General features: G+C 50.8%; 3 protein-coding genes and 1 non-coding gene across 5 annotated transcripts; 3 read left to right on the top strand and 1 right to left on the bottom strand.

Annotated features, from left to right (window-relative positions):
- Positions 1–1059: 1059 nt before the first annotated feature.
- Positions 1060–4674, top strand: ARHGEF39 (Rho guanine nucleotide exchange factor 39). Of its 2 annotated transcripts, none has more exons than XM_088018787.1 (9): positions 1060–1261; positions 1460–1554; positions 1820–1940; positions 2193–2311; positions 2922–2992; positions 3236–3364; positions 3543–3772; positions 4023–4111; positions 4290–4674. In XM_088018787.1, exons 1-9 carry the CDS (start codon positions 1124–1126, stop codon positions 4300–4302), a joined length of 1005 nt encoding a protein of 334 aa, XP_087874913.1. In that variant the 5' UTR covers positions 1060–1123; the 3' UTR covers positions 4303–4674. The 2 variants fall into 2 exon arrangements, with proteins under 2 accessions (XP_087874913.1, XP_027971022.1); XM_028115221.2 differs by having other exon boundaries at positions 4287–4674.
- Positions 4675–4924: 250 nt separating this feature from the next.
- Positions 4925–7434, bottom strand: CCDC107 (coiled-coil domain containing 107). Its single transcript, XM_088018788.1, has 6 exons — positions 7285–7434; positions 7044–7195; positions 5651–5714; positions 5468–5558; positions 5258–5370; positions 4925–5176 (listed from the first exon to the last, which is right to left on the bottom strand). The coding sequence occupies exons 1-6, from the start codon at positions 7388–7390 to the stop codon at positions 4968–4970; spliced, it is 735 nt and encodes a 244-aa protein (XP_087874914.1). The 5' UTR covers positions 7391–7434; the 3' UTR covers positions 4925–4967.
- A 315-nt stretch (positions 7435–7749) lies between these two features.
- On the top strand, positions 7750–8026 carry LOC148162429 (RNase MRP). Its single transcript, XR_015766916.1, has one exon.
- A 2757-nt stretch (positions 8027–10783) lies between these two features.
- On the top strand, positions 10784–12260 carry SIT1 (signaling threshold regulating transmembrane adaptor 1). Its single transcript, XM_028115227.2, is given in 5 exon segments — positions 10784–10857; positions 10860–11020; positions 11104–11162; positions 11283–11344; positions 11432–12260. Coding segments are annotated over 5 exon segments (558 nt in total). The 5' UTR covers positions 10784–10815; the 3' UTR covers positions 11666–12260.
- The last annotated feature ends 5071 nt before the right edge of the window (positions 12261–17331 follow it).

The raw sequence follows: 17331 nt of genomic DNA, 5'->3' as shown, positions 1-17331 counted from the left end.
TCAGGTCGTGATCCCAGGGCCCTGGGATCGAGTCCCGCATCAGGCTCCCTGCTCCTTGGGAGCCTGTTTCTCCCTCTACTTCTCTCTCTCTCCCTCTGTCTCTCATGAATAAATAAATAAAATCTTAAAAAAAAAAAAGACTTCTTACACATCCTGGCAAAATGGCACTGCCAATTTACCCTCCAGGGCTACTGTCAATTTTTCAAAAGACCTAACGAAGTAAGGAAAATCTGGTCCATTTTATCTTTGACTAGGTAGCACAGACTAATCAACTCCAAGCTTTAGCCTTTGGCCAGAATTACAGCAATTCTGACCATCACGTTAGTTACTAACGTTTACCGACCAGGAGCTAATGGGCTGTCAGGTTTTGGATCAGTATGAAAGGAGAAAACGAGTTAGTAACTTAAAACCTAAAACTTTTTTATTTTTATTTTTTAAATAATTTTATTTATTTATTTGAGAGAGAGGATGAGAGAGAGAGAGCGCATGAGAGGGGGTAGAGTCAGAGGGAGAGGCAGACTCCCTGCTCAGCAGGGAGCCCGTTGTGGGACTCGATCCCCAGACTCCAGGATCGCCTGAGCTAAAGGCAGTCGCTTAACCAGCTGAGCCACCCAGAAGCTCAAAACCTAAAACTTTTGTCCAAGGGCCAAAATATTTCAAACCGTGTGACCGGTAAGGTTTCCTAGTAGTGAAAGCACTGGGGACGACTGGGCCCCAGAGTCGGGCACAGACCCAGGACAGAATATGTACGGTAATTATTGCCCCCTTCCTAATTTTACAGATAGGACACTGAGGCCCCGCTGGTGTCTGCACACCCAAATCTCCTGACTCAAGGTCCACAATGCCGCCCCAATTTAGCGCCACTCCAGAGGAGGGCCACCCACCTGCCCCACTCGGCGCTGCTTGAGCGGGCTTCTCGCACCTGCAGCGCCGCCCTGGCGGTAGGGCAAGGCCGTAACGGCAGAGACTCGAAGCGGGTCGGCAGGCCGCCGCGCATGCTCCGTCCCGCGTGCAGCCTCCCGGCGCCAGGGGGCGCGCTCCTCTCCCCGGCCCCGCCCCCGGAGCGGTTGGGATTTGAATCTCCGGCGGGCTGCGGCCGGAAGGACCGACCCCTCAGCCCGGCATGGAGAGGTCGGGCGCCAGCGGACGGTGCCCAGTGCAAGAGCAGCGTGCCCGTTGGGAGCGGAAACGCGCCTGCACTGCCCGGGAGCTGCTGGAGACCGAGCGGCGCTACCAGGAACAGCTGGGGCTGGTGGCCACGGTGCGGCCGCGCGCGCCCTCCCGTATGGGGCGGGGAGCCCAGGGTATGGGAGGGTCTCAGCGAGGTCGGTGACCCCGAGTGTGTTGGGTCTTGGGCTGTCCTTCTGCATGTAGGGAGCTCAGGAATTCTACGGTTTCTAGCGGCGGCTTGGCATTAGCCTCCTCTTCCTGCAGACTATATACCGGTATTCTTCCGCAGTATTTCGTGGGGATTCTGAGAGCCACGGGCACCCTGCGACCAGCAGAGCGCCAGGCCCTCTTTGGGCCCTGGGAACTCATATACGGCGCCAGCCAGTGAGTAGAAGGGGCGTGGGGAAAGAGAAGAGGGAAGGCCCTGGCCTCTGGCAGTGCACGAAGCTTGGAGTGGGGGGAGACCCAGGTTCATATACGGAGTCTGCCAATTACCTCACCTGTGCTCTTGGCCCAGTGCCTTGCCGTGCCCCACCTTCCATCTGTAAAATGGGGTAATACCTCTACCTCCAGGGCAAGGTTATGAGAATTCAATGAGGTGGTGCTTGGTAGTTGTTGGACTGCTCTTTTACTGTCCTCACCCACGCAGAGAGCTGCTTCCCTACCTCGAAGGAGGGCACTGGGGGCAGGGGCTGGAAAGCTTCTGCCCCCACCTGGAGCTCTACACTCAATTTGCTGCCAACGCAGAGAGGTCCCGGACCACCCTGCAGGTAACCCGAAGATAATCTCAAGTCCTTCCCCTCTTGCCCCATACACTGCCTCTTCCTCTGGAGCTCCAAACTTCATTCATACTGTTCCTACATTTATAGAGCCCCATGGGTGTCCCCATCTGTCCTAGGTTCACTGTAGGGCTTCTCTCAGTAGCACACGGCTTATAGAGGGCTGGGGGTGTGTACACAGATGAATACAATCTTAAGGAGTGGCTTCTCTCCCTGCTGCCAACCCTTTCCTCATCCCTCCAGGAGCAACTAAAGAAAAACAAACGTTTCCGGAGGTTTGTGCGACTTCAGGAAGGCCGCCCTGAGTTTGGAAGCCTTCATCTTCAGGATCTGCTCCCTCTGCCTCTGCAGAGGCTCCAGCAGTGAGTAAACTCACCTGGACTCAGCCAACTTCTCTTTTCTGAGTCTGTATGATTGCTGCTGTCAGCTCTGTGGGGTTTATGGCTTCTTTCCCATTGCCTCTCCTGGGACAAACTGCTCCTAAAAACCTCTTGCAAGAGTGTGAACCCACTGGAGTAGCTGGAGTCTGCAGCCTCAGCCCCTTAGCTAGGAATGTGGAACTCTGCATTGAAGTGAGGGGGCCTGTAATAGAGCTAGTGACAAGCAAGGTATCTGGAAGTTTGTTGAGATGAGAGGTTTGCCTACCTTAGACTTCTGTTCCTGGGGCTGTTAAGAGGAGACAGTCAGGTTATCTCTAACATCCTCCTTGGGTGGATTAATTTTCATTTTGGGATCTAGACTCCCAAATTATGGTCAGTCTGCTCCTGACTCCTCAGTGTGGGATGGAAGAGGGCCATGTGGTAAGAGCCCAGGTTCTGAGTCCCAGATGAAAGAGGGGGATGCAATCATCAGAAGCAGATCTTTCCTGGCCTTGCAACCGAAGTGTCTGTCGGGAGCGATCTGTATGTCAGGCAGAAGGAATTCTGCCCAGCTCTACTTCCCCTCATGGACTCCCAGCTGTCTTAATTCCAGGTATGAGAATCTTGTCATGGCTTTGGCTGAAAACACAGGTCCCAACAGCTCTGACCACCAACAGCTCACACGTATGTTCTTGCTCCTCTGAAACACAGGCAAGAGGCTGCCTCTCCTGTATCCCTTTCTGGTTCTGACCAACAATGTCTGGTATGTCCCTGTCTTCCATTGACATGTACACAATGTGCCTGTTGCCCTGCCTACTCTCCAAGAGGTTAGACCCTCACCCCAGTCCCCTCCAGAATAGCCTTTCCCCACCGTCAGTCACCCAAAGTCAAAGCTCTACTGGGAGTAGGGTGGGGGATGTTTTCCAGGGGCTGCCCGGCTGATAAGTGAGACTGCCCAGAGAGTCCACAGCATTGGTCAGAAACAGAAGAATGACCAGCACCTCCGGCGTGTGCAGGGTTTGCTCAGTGGCCGCCAGGCAAAGGGGCTTACCTCAGGTAGTCTGAACACTCCCCTTCTCCCCCCCGCCCCCCAATCCTCAAACTACCCTTTTCTGACCCTCCTTTTTCTGTATTGCCAGCACATATGCCCTATTTCCTTAGCCTCCCCTTCCTTCTGCTCCCATGGATCATGGTCATGGAGCTGCACCAGAATAACAGCTCTCCCACCCCCCAGGTCGCTGGTTCCTACGCCAGGGCTGGTTATTGGTAGTGCCTCCCCATGGGAAGCCTCGGCCCCGAATGTTCTTCCTCTTCTCCGATGTACTCCTCATGGCCAAACCTCGACCCCCACTGCACCTGCTGCAGAGTGGCACCTTTGCCTGCCGTGCCCTCTACCCCATGGCCCAGTGTCAACTCCACAGGGTCTTTGGCCACTCAGGAGGCCCTTGTGGTGGACTGCTCAGTGTAAGTTATGGGCGGGAGCCCTAGTTAGGTAGGAGAGGCTCAAAACAGACTTCAAATGCCTATGTACTATTTATCTCCTTGGCCTGGGCCCCCTTCTGAGGAACTAAGCCACCTGCATTGAGATAGTGGGGGCTTGGGGTTCATCCCTAGTTTTCACCTCAGCCCTGAATTACCTCCATGGAAATAGCAAGGCCTTCAGCTTTAGCCTGGGCCTTTCTGAGCCATGCGCTAAGAGGTGATTTCTCCCTAGCTGTCCTTTCCCCATGAGAAGCTACTGCTTATGTGCACAGACCAGGAGGAGCTGTTGCGCTGGCACCACAGTTTGACTCTGGCCATCAGGTAAGATGTGCCTTCGCTCAGAAGACTGCTGTGATGAGGCCCGTGGGCTAGGAATGAGCAATTCTAATCCTATCTCACGTCTTACACCTGCTGGGCCATCCCACCCCCAACGCCTTGGGTGATTTTGTCTGAATAGAGTGCTCAGGCCAGTGCCTGAACCGTCTTCTCTCCACAGCAGCCAGAAGAACTAGAAGAATCTTAAAATTCCAGAACCCAGGATACTTGAGGGATAGGTCAAAGTCAGCAGTATAGAGAAATCTTCAGTACTAACTAAACAAAACACAGAACGCTTCATGGTTTGAGAAGGGTCGTTTCAGGTTTGCTTGGGACCAAGCCGTGCCAGCCCTTAAGAATCAGGAAACCAAGTCCAACCCAGCTGAAGCTCTGCTGAACCAGCCCCTCCAACGTAGATGAGGGGATTCAGGACTGATAAGCTCAGTGCTGGGTCTCTGGCTGCTTGGTTATCAAGACTGCAGCTTTGTAAATGTGGATGTTTTTATGTTGTATGCAGTTTCTATAATTTATTTTCCCACTGGATTTCAGTAAAGTTTTTTTTTTCTTAACCTTTTTGGAAAGGCCTTCCTGTCTCAGCTCTGCAATATGAGAAAGAAAGGTTTTTGTGCCCTGGAGGCTGGCATGATGGTGGCCTCAGGAATACAAGGAAAAGAGCTGGAGCTCCCTCTATTTCTCACACTGGAAGTTGGCCTCTTTTTATCCTAATAAGGGAACCTTTTCAAGAAGGCTTAGTTGCTCTTGGGCACCTAGTATGGGTGTGTGTAGGACCAGCTGGAATGGAAAAAGCACACAGGAGTATCCAGTCACAAGAACAGACTTTGTTTTAGTAAACCTTCAGCTGTCATTTCTCCTTGCCGGCGGGGGCTGTGACTGTGGCCCTTCCCACAGCCTTGCTGCATCTTCTCCTTAGCCCCTGCTCCACTTCCCAGGGAGTAGCTAGGGTTCTTGTCTCTGTGCTCCAGCTTAAGGGCTCCTCCCAGGCCTGACTGTCACCAGCCTCCTCCTCCTCCTCCTCTATACATAAGTCCTCAGGAAAGGGTATGCTGGCCTCTGTGAGGGGAAAGATCAGGCATATTCCTACCTCAGAGACTGTCTCTACCTCCACCAGACTCTCACCGCCCAACCCTTTACCTGGCTCTGGAATGTCCACATCCCTGTTTGGCTTGCTGTCTTGTAACAGCTGGTGGATGGTCTGAAGCTTCATATTCAGAAGCTCTTGCTGGGCTCCAGCTAGGGTAGTCACACTGTAGAAATACCCACTCAGAGGCTAGCTGATCTCTGTCCCCACCTCTTCCACCTATCACAGAGCTCCCCTGGCCACAGGGCCATTGCTCTTCTTACCGCTCAAAAAGGGGGTCCAGTTGGGCCATCAGATTGTTCAGGTGTTGCTCTGTCTGGGCCAGCTGTTGTGCCAACTGGGCCAGCTGTTGCTCTGGGAGTAAGGGAGAAAAGGAGAGCAATGGTTATTCATACCTTCTACTGTTCCCTAATCCCCTACCAAACACAGACTTGTGCAAAACCCACCTGACTGCAGTGATTCCTTCTTGCCTGCCTCTTCTTGGAGAACTGCAGCCTCATCTTTCCCCTGCTACAGAAGAAAAAGAGGGCTAGCCTGCAGCAACAAGCTTCTCCATCACCTGTGTCTCCAAAGCCAGTGAGAGAAGGATAATTTGAAGTCGAGAAAGCTATGGAGTTTTCACTTCAGAGAATCACATCTAGCCTAGCTCCCTACCCAGGACCTGAAGCAACCTGTCAGTATGCCCCCACACGTGGTCATTCAGTCTAATAAAACTCCCAGGAATGAGCAGCTCTCTCCAGTTTGAGAACGCTCTGGTTGTTAGTTCATATACCAAACCAAAATTTTTCCTTCATGTATCTTCTTTCCATGTTGCCTTCCAAAATCATGTCTTTTCAACACGATAGCTGCTCAGGAATTTGAAGACAATGGTCCTTGCCCACCTCCCCTTCCCCATGTCTTATCTGGTTTAATATCCCCAATTTTGTTCAGTCAGTGCTCATCTGACATGGTTTTCCCTGGTTGCTCTACTGGGCATGTAGTGTTCTTAAAAGCAGTGCCCTGAAGAGAATAAAATTCTCCAGGGGTGTTCTGATCAGAAGATGAGGTGCAATACCTTGTTCCTAGCATTGATTGGGGAAATGGGTTGTCACATCACACGACTGAACTTTATTATTCAACTAATAAACTGCTGCTAAGTTCTGTTTCTTCCAGATAGTACTTGGGTCCACAAATAGAATTTATTATCGATTCTCTTTAAATTTCATCATTAAATTCAGTCCCTCATCCTAACCTATTTGGAATTATGATTAGCTATTCCTTTTAATTTCATACCATCTCCAAACTTGTTCAGCTCTCTGCTTCCCAATGCAAATAAGTAATCGGGCCAGGTTTGAAGATAGAGCCGTGGGAAGTATTACTTTCCATCTCAACCATTTCCATACACTAAAATGTACTGTCAGTTTACATTTCAGGGCCTCCTCTCTAAGAACATGAGACAGGTGCCTTGGATATTGTGGCTACGGCAGTCAACGCTTTGTGCCAAGATTGGAATTTTACCAGGAGCCACACTTTTATAGTATGGACACTTACTTGCTGGGTTCAAATCCCAGCCATACCAGTTTCAACTAGCTCTGCGTGACTTTGAGCAAATGACTTAATCTCTTCATTGGACTGTTGGGAGAATTAAATGTGGTGGTCATTATTTATTTACAATTTACCAAGCGCCCTTTACATCTGCTACCTCGCTGGATGCTCAAAATAACCCCCCTAGTGTTGGAAAGCTAAGGAACTACAGTTTTCGTTTTACAGACTGACGGAAAGAAGTGTCTTTTCATGGTACCACAGCGCCCCCATGGGAGATTCAGGCCCGGAGCATCCCCACCCCTGGTCGCCCCGCACCTGCAAACACTTGTACAGCACAAAAGCCACGACAGCTGCAGTGTACAGCGCCCCCAAAGGCAGAGCTCCCGCCCGGGCCCGCTCGCGCTGGTCCTTGGGCGGCGGCCGACGCCGGGGTTCGGTGGCCTCAGGGCCGATCTGGGTGGGGTCCCCTGCGAAAGACGGCAGAGGTGGGTCAGTAGAACTGGGGCCTGAGACCCGTGGGCAGTCCTAGCCTCCCTCCAGCAGCCCTCGCTGATACCTGGGTGTGCCCGGAGGTCGGGGCTGGGGCGGTCTCCGAGGACCCCGGGCAGTGCAGACACAAGTAGCAACCCCAGCAAACCCGCAAGCAAGACCGAGCCCGCCATCGCCGACCACAGAATGAAGGCCCCGGCGACACCAGGGTTAGCAGGGAGCCCCAGTGCGCATGCGCAAGCGGGGCGGCGCGTGGGTCCCGCTCCGGGTCGCGCGGAGAGGTCACGCCCATTTTTAGTGTGTGGGCGGGGCAGGCTTATTAGCATAGGACTTTGGCCCAACTTTGCTAAATGAATTAATTTCTCATCTATTTAGAATTCTATTAGCCAGAAGTTTCTAGAAGTCAACAATCTTTTAAGATTATGCTGGAAAATGGATTTTATTTCTTATGCTTAGCAACCTATTCACCCTAATCAAAAAATGAGTACTTTGGCCAACGTTAAAAGACTGGAGGGGGGAAGGCCTAAACGTAGTTCGTGCTGAAGGCCTGTTTCCTAGGCTACAAACGAGGGACTGGTTCCTTATTCGTGCCTAGGGGAAAGTCCCCGGACCATGGGCAGAGAGTGCCGCGTGCGCGTGCACGTTGACTTTCCCTGCTTCACACAAGAATGTCCGCCAAGAAGCGACCCCACCTGTGGCGGGTGAAGCTGAGCGGCGTGTTGGCTGGGGCGTCAATCCGTCAGTATTTCTAGTTACACAGGCAGTGCGCCTGAGCGCATCAACCACACGGGGCTTATTCTCAGCGCGGCAGACTTTTACACATGTGACTATTGTGCCTGGTGCCTGTTGGGCCATGTGCTTCCACGTCCGTAAGTGGGATAATTCACCCCTGAACTATTCCCTCTTATGACTTAACACACTTTATGTCTTTTTTTTTTTTTTTTTTTTTGCAGTTCCCTCTTCCTACAAGGGCCTCCTCTTCCCCACCCTCTCCAATTGGCAAATGCTTCTAATATCACCATTCATTGTGTAGCATGGCACACAGTAGACTATGGACTGATTGCCCGGCCTAGAATCCTGCCTCCACTACTTGAAAGCTAAATGACTTCGGGCAAGTTCTTAATTTCTCTCTGTGCCTCAGTTTCCACTCTGAGGAATGGAGATAATGATAATACATATATGTGCCTCACAGAGTTGTTATGATGATTAAGTGGGATAATCCAAGTAAAGTGCTTAGAACCATGCCTACCTCCTAGTGATTTTAACTTGATCAGGTGCTCCGAGCCAGGCACTTGAAATTATAACTCTCTTCGAAACCTTCCACTGCTATTTCCTTTCTGTACAGTTAATGTCTACACACCCTTCAGATCTCAGGTGTATTTCCTTCATTCAGAACCCTTAACTTCGAATTTATTCATTAGTGCAGCTATTGTACTTTCTTTATTTAAATCACCATCGTGTGTTAGTTGTATCTTCAATAAAACTGGAAAAAATCCATTTTGGTTCTTTAAAATCAGTTAATTAAAAATCAGTCAATCCATTAAAATTAATTATAAAAAGAAAATACCGCTAGACTGTAAATTGCAGGAGAGCAGGGGCCATATTTCTTTATCATTTTATTCCTACAGCTTAGCACAGCATCTGGCTCTAGCAGGCACTCAACGAATCCTTGTTGAATGAAATACAACCCAACAGGTAAATATAATTAAGCTCTTTTTTTTAAAGATTTTATTTGTTGGAGACAGAGCACAAGCAGTGGGGAGGGCAGTGAGAAGCTGACTCCCATGTTCAGCAAGCCGGGGGGGGGTGCGGGGGGGGGGCTGGATCCCAGGACCATGATCATGAGTTGAGCTGAAGGCAGACATTTTACTGACTGAGCCACCCAGGCACCCCTAATTAAGCTCTTTTAAAGAATGAGTCTCCGTTGGGTTCCATGCTCAGCGGGGAGTCTGCTTCTCCCTCTCCCTCTGCCCCTCCCCTTGCTTGTACTCTCTCTCTCTCTCTCAAATAAATATTTAAAAAAATAAAAAATAAAAAAATAATGAGGAAACAAAGGTTCAGGACGGTTAAGTAAGTTCATCAAGTAAAAGGCAAGTCAGGGATTGCAAAGCTTTTCTGTCTGTCTCCCTATCAGTTACCACATATCACCCCCCCACCCCAACCCCCAGCCCTTCCTTTCACTGCCAAGACCTCAGGCAGACCTGCAGAGTTTCCTTGTGTTTCATGCTGCCTTTTAATTGTCTGGGATACATTGGGTCGTCTTCCTAATTAGATCAAGAGCCCTTTGAGGAAAGAAACCATTTCCCATTCACATCTTTATCTCCAAAGCTTGGCACATAACCAAGCGATCAGCACAGGTGACAAATGAATGAGGTATATGCGTGCTAAATAAATGAATGAACTAGGAGTGTATCTTCTGTTCTTCCAGAAATGGAGGGGGCAGGGCAGGGAGGAGAGACCCACACTCAAGGGAGTTACTGTAGTCTAACTATCTAGAGACAGCCTGGTTACAGAGCAGTGTAGTCCAAACCTTGACCCTAAGCCAGTTGGCACAGTCAACGTAAACAAGTGGTTCAGGCCAGGTATAATATGATAAATGGCCCTCAACTCATTGTAGCCTTTAGGGAATTTGGGCCCACTATTGCCAGACATATCACTGACCTCTGGTCTAAGGAACTTGAAATCCTTCTTCCACATCAAAAGCAGTCCATGTGGTTGGGCTGTATCTGGGCAGGACAGGTACCCCACTCCCTGAAGTGAACAAGGGCGAAGACACGGCTCAGCTTCCGAGGATATACTGGGGTAGAAGTTTCTTTAATTCAACTAACTTTTGAGATTGACAGTTCTTAGGGACAGTTTCGATGAAGTGGGTCGGGAGGGAGGACTCTAAGTTTCCACTAGCCCCTAAACTATTATCAGTAATAATAAGAATGACAATGGTCATCTTATCCCCTACAGTCAGTCTTAGAGTATGGTGGGATTGTAGGTACCTGGAGGCCTCCCCTTCTCATTCCTCTTTTTAGCATGCTCAGTGAGGAATGCATTCTCTCTCACGGGTCTCAGAGTTGGAGAGAAAAGGCAGACACCCTGTGGCAGAAGGGAATCTGTCCTGAGGCCTAGCTTCCTTGTCTTGTTGGTCCTGCCTCATGCTACTTGTCTCCTGTCTTCATGGGCTCACCTGCACACTGGCACAGTAATCTCAGGCCTGCTTCTCTCTTCTCTGGCCAAAGAAGGTATAGGGCCATGGGGGGGGGGGGGGGCGGAAGCTTGGGAGATGCTGGGTGGCGCAGGTGCAGGCACAGGGCGGTGTCTTTGTTCTTTCACTCATCCCTCCCCTCCCCCTTCCTCCCCGGAAACCAGTGACTCTGCCACCAGCAGTATTGGGGATGCTGAGCTGTGGGGGCCAGGCCCAGGGAGGGGTGAGAGTAAAGGGGCCTGCAGCAGCTATCAGGCCATAAACCAGGCTGACCCCTCAGCGCAAGGCTTGCAGACTCAGCTCCCAGGTCAGCAGTCATGAGCAGAGGTGACAACAGCACAGAACTGCTAGTGCCTGGTGAGCTGGGCGGGGCAGGGGCAGGGGGAGGGGTCACATGGCCCCATGTCCCACCTGCTAGGACCTGGAGGGTTGGGCTGGGCAGTAACACCCTCCGTCCGTTGGCATCCACAGGAATCCCCACCGTGACCCAGGCCTGGGGACTGTGGGCCCTCCTAGGGGCTGTAATGCTGCTGCTTCTCATCTCAGTGGCTGCGCACTTGTTCCGATGGGCTAGCAGCCAGAGCAGGAGCCGTCCGGGACAGGGACGGTGAGTGGGGGACAGCAGAGGTAGGTGATCAAGAGCTCCCCGTTACCAAGAAGTCCCCTCATCCCCTCATCTCTGTCTTGCAGCTCTGGAGAATCTGTGGAAGAGGTCCCCCTATATGGGAACCTGCCTTATCTTCAGACTGGTAGGCGGCTGGCAGAGGGGAGGGGCACCGAGGCCACGCACGTCCCTGGTGGGTGGGGGTGGGATGAGGGATTGCAGGAGGAACAAGAAGTGACCAGATTACTACTGTTCCCTCTCCCAGGTCGGCTGGTTCAAGAACCAGGGCCAGACCAGCAAGATCCGACTCCTAGACGCCCCGTCTCGGTGAGTCAGTTGGGGCTAAGAGGGGAGGGAAGGAAGTGGGGGCTTTTCCAAGGGTCCAGTGAACTTCTAACAGCCTTGAATCTCCAGGCTGCAGAGAAAGTGATGTGCTATACCAGCCTGCAGTTGCGGCCTTCTCAGGGCCATATCCCCAGCCCCGGAACCCCCATCAAGTACTCAGAGGTGGTGCTGGATTCTGAGCCAAAACCCCAGGCCTCGGGCCCTGAGCCGGAGCTGTACGCCTCAGTGTGTGCCCAGACCCGGAGGACGCGGGCTTCCTTCCCAGACCAGGCCTACGCCAACAGCCAGCCTGCACCCAGCTGAGATGGAAGGGCTGGCAGAGTGGGACAAGCATCGCCCCCAGCCTCCTCTGCTGCAGGGGTTACTGCTACCCTGCCCTGGCATGACTGTTTCCCAACCACCCCCCAAAGACAGGTAGCCAAGGTCCAGTCACAGGAGGTCATGTTTCCCAAACTTCCCCTCTAAGCCGTGAGGGAGACATCTCAGGGGAACAAGTAGGTCCCCAGTTTCTTGGGGATGGAGGAAACAAAGGCAGTGGCCCCCATTCCATCTCGCTCTCTCTTTCCTATCTTTTCCTCTAAGGCCCCAAGCTCCCCAGTTTCTCACTTCCTCCTCCTTGTGGATTTTAACCAGATCCTCTCTGCTCCAGCTCCCTTAAAGTCTGCCCCTTCAGTGTCCCCTCAGATACAGGAAGTGGGCAGTGGTGGAGGGGGTAAGAGCCTGAGAGGAGAAGGGTGGGTATACGCCTTGGGAGCCCACAGTCTGGAGGGATCCTGGAACCCAGTGACCTGAGGAACCCAAGCCTGGCTTCTTATCTGAGAACCCTGGCTGGAGAATACCAGTCTACATCCTGCTCTGTTATGTCCCCAAGTTTTCAAATAAAACTTCTCAGAAAGTGTTTAGATTTTTATCTAGAGGGCTTCAGACCTGCAATAGGCTCTACATGGTAGGAGTGTGAGCTTTGCTCCCTGCACAGAGCACTTCTGGGAGCGTCTCGCAGAGGAAGATGGACCAAGAGCGTCTGTGGCATCAACACTGCCAGGGTGGGTGCTAGGGGTGGGGGCTGGAGCCGAGCTCAAGCTGTACTTGCTGCTGCTAGAACATCGTCAGAATTTGCACTCAGAGCCACCCCACTCCCATCACCTGGAGCCTGCAAGCTCACCAGCCCCTGACCTACTCTCCCCATGGCCTCTAGGACTGTGCTGCCTCAAGTCTACGCCACCTCCCCCTACGGCTTCTGTAGAGGCAAGTCTGGCTTAACAGACCTTTCTGAGGTTTCAGGGCCAGAAGATAGTGGAAGCCAGGCTTCTACTTCCAAACATCTCTCCTTCCCACTCACAGTCCCAGAGAAAACCACAGTAGGGAGCCGTGCTCCTGAGCCCTACCTGGTGGTCCCAATAAAGCGGACCCTCTGCCCACACACAGATTAACCCAAATGCTAGATCTGCCTCCGTGGACCTCAGCCTGGGCCTCCCCCAGCAGAGGCGCCGGTCGCGGTAAAGAACAGGCAGCTGAGGCTGTGTGGGAGGGAAGGTGGCTTTGGGGGCTGGCACCGGATGCGGGGAACCACTGGCAGCGGGATGTGGGTTTCTGAGGACTGCTAGTCTGAAGACCGCTCAATGTGTCCCCGGCCTGGGGGACGTGAGACCCAGACTCTGTAAGAGAAGGGGTTTGGGGTCCCGCCAACCCACTGGGACGAGACGGAAACTGCAGCCTCAAACACCACCATCGCAGGCCTTACAGCCCGCCTCACACCCGCTCTCCCGGTCTCCGCCGGCTCAAGACTAAGCCCGCGGCGCCCCCGCCTGGCGCGACGCGGCCTTGCCACGACCTCTGCGCATGCGTAAAGCTGCCCGGTCCACCGCATGCTGGGAAATGTAGTCGCGACAGTTCCCCACCCACTACCCCCTCAATCTTCCCGGCCCCACGAGTTTAGCCCGACACTTCTCCGAGCCAGGACCCTGCGGTTCCCTGAACAGCGCTTCCTGGTTCGCCGAACGTAGCGACTCACTCGGTCTGGAGCTGGGTGCGATTTGAACGTTATTTTCCTTCTGGTCCCTGAAGCCTGGATTCTTTACCCTCTCTCTTCCCTACAACCTTTTAGTTTTTCTCACTGTCTTACTTGTCTGTCTCCGAGGCTCGTGCCCTAGCCTAGGCCCTCAGGACTGAAGGCCAGGGCTGTGACAACTTCCTAGTTGATCCCTGGGTCTAGGAAAAAAATAAATTAGGGCAGCCAGATCCCCCTCAGACACCTTCGAGGACCCCCTTGCCTCATCTCTAGCTTGTCAACTCGTTTCCCAAACACCTTGCAGTTGTCTCCCCTTCTGTTGCTCCACGGGTGCTTTCTTTAGTGGCCTCCCTTCCCTGACGGGTGTAAGATTCCTGCTATAAGGAGTGCCCTGTTCCTGGCAAATTCCCAGGCGCAGATCATTGGGGAAAGCCATGAGAGCCCTCTGGAGCTCCAGCTTTTCCCCTCTTCCTGAGGTCTCAGATGGGAAGATTGGGGATAAGCCCAAGACCCAAAGAGGAAGGGTCCTTGGGACGGTCAAATGTTCAATGATAGAAAGTTCTTAAGGAATTACTTGTAGGTGGGGAGGGGCCTAGGAAGCCATCCAGCCAAGACCCCTCCATCTTTGGCCTTGCTCTGTACTCTGATGAGTCTAAACTTCCAAGTTTGTTTTGGCTATAAGGAGGGAAACAGAGCTGGGACATGGAGAGAGACCAAGTCTTAATGACTTCATTTGAAACCTTGGATCCAGACATGCCCAGAGCTCTATCTGCCTCCCGAACTTTTTGGTTATGTAAGCTAATGCATTCTCTTTTTTGCTTAAGTCATTCTAAGTTAGACTTTTCTATCTCTTGCAACCACGAGTTCTGACTAATTCTGTGGGGGAAAGACCAGCACACCAGGGCCAGCAGAAGATGCTGAACTTCTGAGATCTTCCCTTATTGCTCAACTCCTCCACCAGCCACCCTCTTCTGACATACTTAAATGCCATTTGACCCGAAAATATTTCTGCTTGGTGTGTGCCTCTTGCCAGGCTTTTAAATATCTAGAATTCTACAGCTGGGAGGAGGCAGATCTGGCCCAAACTTATATCCACTGCAGGAGCCACCCTACCAGCCTCTTGTTAAACATTTCCAGGAATAGGGAGCTTGCTACCTCACCAAGCGCTTGTTTCCAATGTTTCTTTTTGAGAGAACTTTTTTTTTTTTGGAGCCAAAATCAGCCTCCCTGTTACTTTTGTCGTTAATTCGGCCTCCTGAGCTACAGTCATAAAATCACCCTTCTCCCGCCTGTACATGACAGCCCTGATGGATGGCCTAAGTCTTTCTTTTTTCTCCTTCCCGGGAAAAGCTTTCTAGAGTTCCTTTTACAGACCTTATTTGCAGCCTACTCATCATTCCCACTGTTTTGCTTGAGCAGAGTCTCTCTTCAAGTATGATGCTAGGAAGTGAATATAGTACTGGCAGCAAACTGTGGAGAGCCCGTCTCTTCACTGGGCACCAAGTCTCCGGGGCTTTGTTTGTAAGGAATACAGTCATTTTGCCTTGCTTAAGTGAAGGGGGTTTTATTGCTAGGACACTTGGGGCAGGGAGGAAGCCAAATGGAATGGGGATTACAGAACAGTGGCTATGCTATGACTGGGCTTCTGCAGACTGTTGCTGGATTTCGGACCTCAAATCACAGCCTCGCTGGGGACCTTGGTGACAGGAGTACGCGGGTCTTTCCACTCCTGCTCCTCCTGTCCCATAACTCTCTGACAGAGTTTCTGCTTCTTTTATTTATTCCTAATTTTTTCCTACTTTGCTAATTTGCTTCCTCATCCTTTACTGTACATTTTCTACTTCTGGTTTCTGCTTCCGCTCAACTGCTTGATATTTTCTCCTCTGTATCATGACCTCAGTTCAATGTTTAATTTTAGGAATAGTGTGAGCACATGTTAAAAAAAAATTAAATAGAGGGGCGCCTGGGTGGCTCAGTCGTTAAGCGCCTGCCTTCGGCTCAGGTCCTGATCCCAGGGTCCTGGAATCGAGCCCCGCATCGGGCTCCCTGCTCAGCGGGAAGCCTGCTTCTCCCTCTGCCACTCCCCCTGCTCGTGTTCCTGCTCGTTAACTCTCTCTCTCTCTGTCAAATAAATAAATAAAAATCTTTTTAAAAAATTAAATAGAACTGTAAGGTAGGCACCAGTGGTTCTCTGCCAGACATTGGGCAATGTACAGAGACATGCTTGATCATCACAGCTGGGGAGTGCCCCGAGCTATTGATCTATAGGGGGTAGAGGCCAGGGATGCTTCTGACTGTCACAATGCACAGGTCAGCCACTCACCATGCAGAATTTCGGTCCCCAAAAGCTAAAAGTGCTGAGGTTGAGAAATACTAGAATGGGGGGAAAAAAGTAAAAGGCCATTCCCCCACCCCATTCCTACTTCCAGTTGTAGTTCCCAGGGGCACCTGCTATTAACGGCTTCTGTGTTTAAGTATTCTGGTGATTATTGCTGTATCTGTCAATAATATTTAGAATACTTAGAGCAAGGGGAATCTGGGTATATGAAAACCCTGGTGAAGCTCTCCCTTCCACAACCCCTCCGCCAACTCCTAGCTATGGAGGACGAGCTTTAAATGGGCTCTGCTTCCTGGCAGAGAGAATTTCCTGCAGACAAGTTTCTGGAGAACACCTCAGAGCCAAGAAAAAGGACCTTCAGAAAGACAGCAAGTCCCAGAAACAGCCGGCTTTCCAGGAACAATCAATGGCTTTGCTGAGTCTCTCCAGCTCTCTAGAAACTAACCGGTGGATTGAATTTCTCAGCCTTTGAGGCCAGGAGAATGCAGACAAACCAGAGGGCAGAGAGACCTGCCGGAGGAAACAAGTGAATCTTGGACTGAATGAGAGCCTGGGGGAGATAGGTGTGAAGGTCAAACACAAAAGATTTCCCTGAACTAGAAAACGTGATATCAGAACTAAAAATTTCCATACATAAAGAAGAGGATGGTTACTGCTAAAACTCTCAAAGAGGTCCAGAAAATTAAACAGATGAACTATCTCAAAACATGTAACAAAAATATGGAGATGCAAATTATGTGGTGAAAGATGGGAGATTGAAACAGACTCAGGGGATTTAGCCTGCAGATTCTGAGTTCTGGGAGAAGAGGAACAGGAGAGGACGGATCATAATTACATAATACACAGAATATCCCTGAGCTGAGGAAAGATTTAGCCCCTATACAGGTTAAAATTCCTGAACTCTGTGGATAAGAACAATATCACACACATTTCCAGGCAGAAAGAAAGTTTGTTCTTATTTGCCACCCTGGAAGTTAAAGACAGCAAAACTGAATGTGAGGTAACGGAAGAGTGGGCCTGCAACCAGGACCTAGCAAAAGGGGAAAGAAAGATAGTTGAAGATTTACAAGAATCGTCCAGTATCTCACGTGAGAAATACTTTCCAGAAAAGGCTCTAATGAAATAACAAATGGGTCAGAACAGACTTCAAGATGGGGGAAGGTGAAGGGAGGAGAGAGATCAGTGGGGTGCAGCGAACCATGACCTATATATTTATATCGATATTTCTACATATGTATAACATGTCACACAAATGCTAAATACTCTTGAAACAGAAGGAACCCGTCGTAAGGGAAATTCTAATAAGGACTGAATTATCTCCAAAAAACTCTGGAATCAGGTGGTGGGGATAAGGAGAAGGTAAGTGTTCTAGGATCTGAGGGGGAAGGAAAGGCCCAGTAATCTAAAGACCATGTCTTATTGAGGTGGAGAGAAAGTGGAAGGTAAGTAGAGTATGATGGAAATAGTTGTTCTGTTTTCATACACTAGAACAATAGTGTGCATCTATTTAAGAGAACAGGGCAAGGGATGGTAACTGTGAATAGAATGACAAACTCCAAATTAACAAGGAGAAGATGGGATGAATAGCCATTCATTCAGTCCAGCAAAGGTAAAGAAAAGAGT

The sequence above is a fragment of the Eumetopias jubatus genome, unplaced genomic scaffold (assembly GCF_037043125.1).
Source record: "Eumetopias jubatus isolate StellerSeaLion01/CBP00866 unplaced genomic scaffold, mEumJub1_p1.0 scaffold_15, whole genome shotgun sequence".
NCBI lineage: Eukaryota > Metazoa > Chordata > Mammalia > Carnivora > Otariidae > Eumetopias > Eumetopias jubatus.
This window is presented reverse-complemented; position numbering and strand designations above follow the sequence as displayed.

Coding starts and splice junctions, on each gene's coding strand:
- ARHGEF39 (XM_028115221.2), top strand. CDS start 1,124: ATGGAGAGGTCGGGCGCCAGCGGACGGTGCCCAGTGCAAGAGCAGCGT. Junction 2,312..2,921: donor CCTCTGCAGAGGCTCCAGCA/GTGAGTAAACTC, acceptor TCTTAATTCCAG/GTATGAGAATCTTGTCATGG. Junction 3,773..4,022: donor CTTGTGGTGGACTGCTCAGT/GTAAGTTATGGG, acceptor ATTTCTCCCTAG/CTGTCCTTTCCCCATGAGAA.
- CCDC107 (XM_088018788.1), bottom strand. CDS start 7,390: ATGGCGGGCTCGGTCTTGCTTGCGGGTTTGCTGGGGTTGCTACTTGTG. Junction 7,196..7,284: donor CGACCTCCGGGCACACCCAG/GTATCAGCGAGG, acceptor CGTCTTTCGCAG/GGGACCCCACCCAGATCGGC. Junction 5,177..5,257: donor TGTGGACATTCCAGAGCCAG/GTAAAGGGTTGG, acceptor TTCCCCTCACAG/AGGCCAGCATACCCTTTCCT.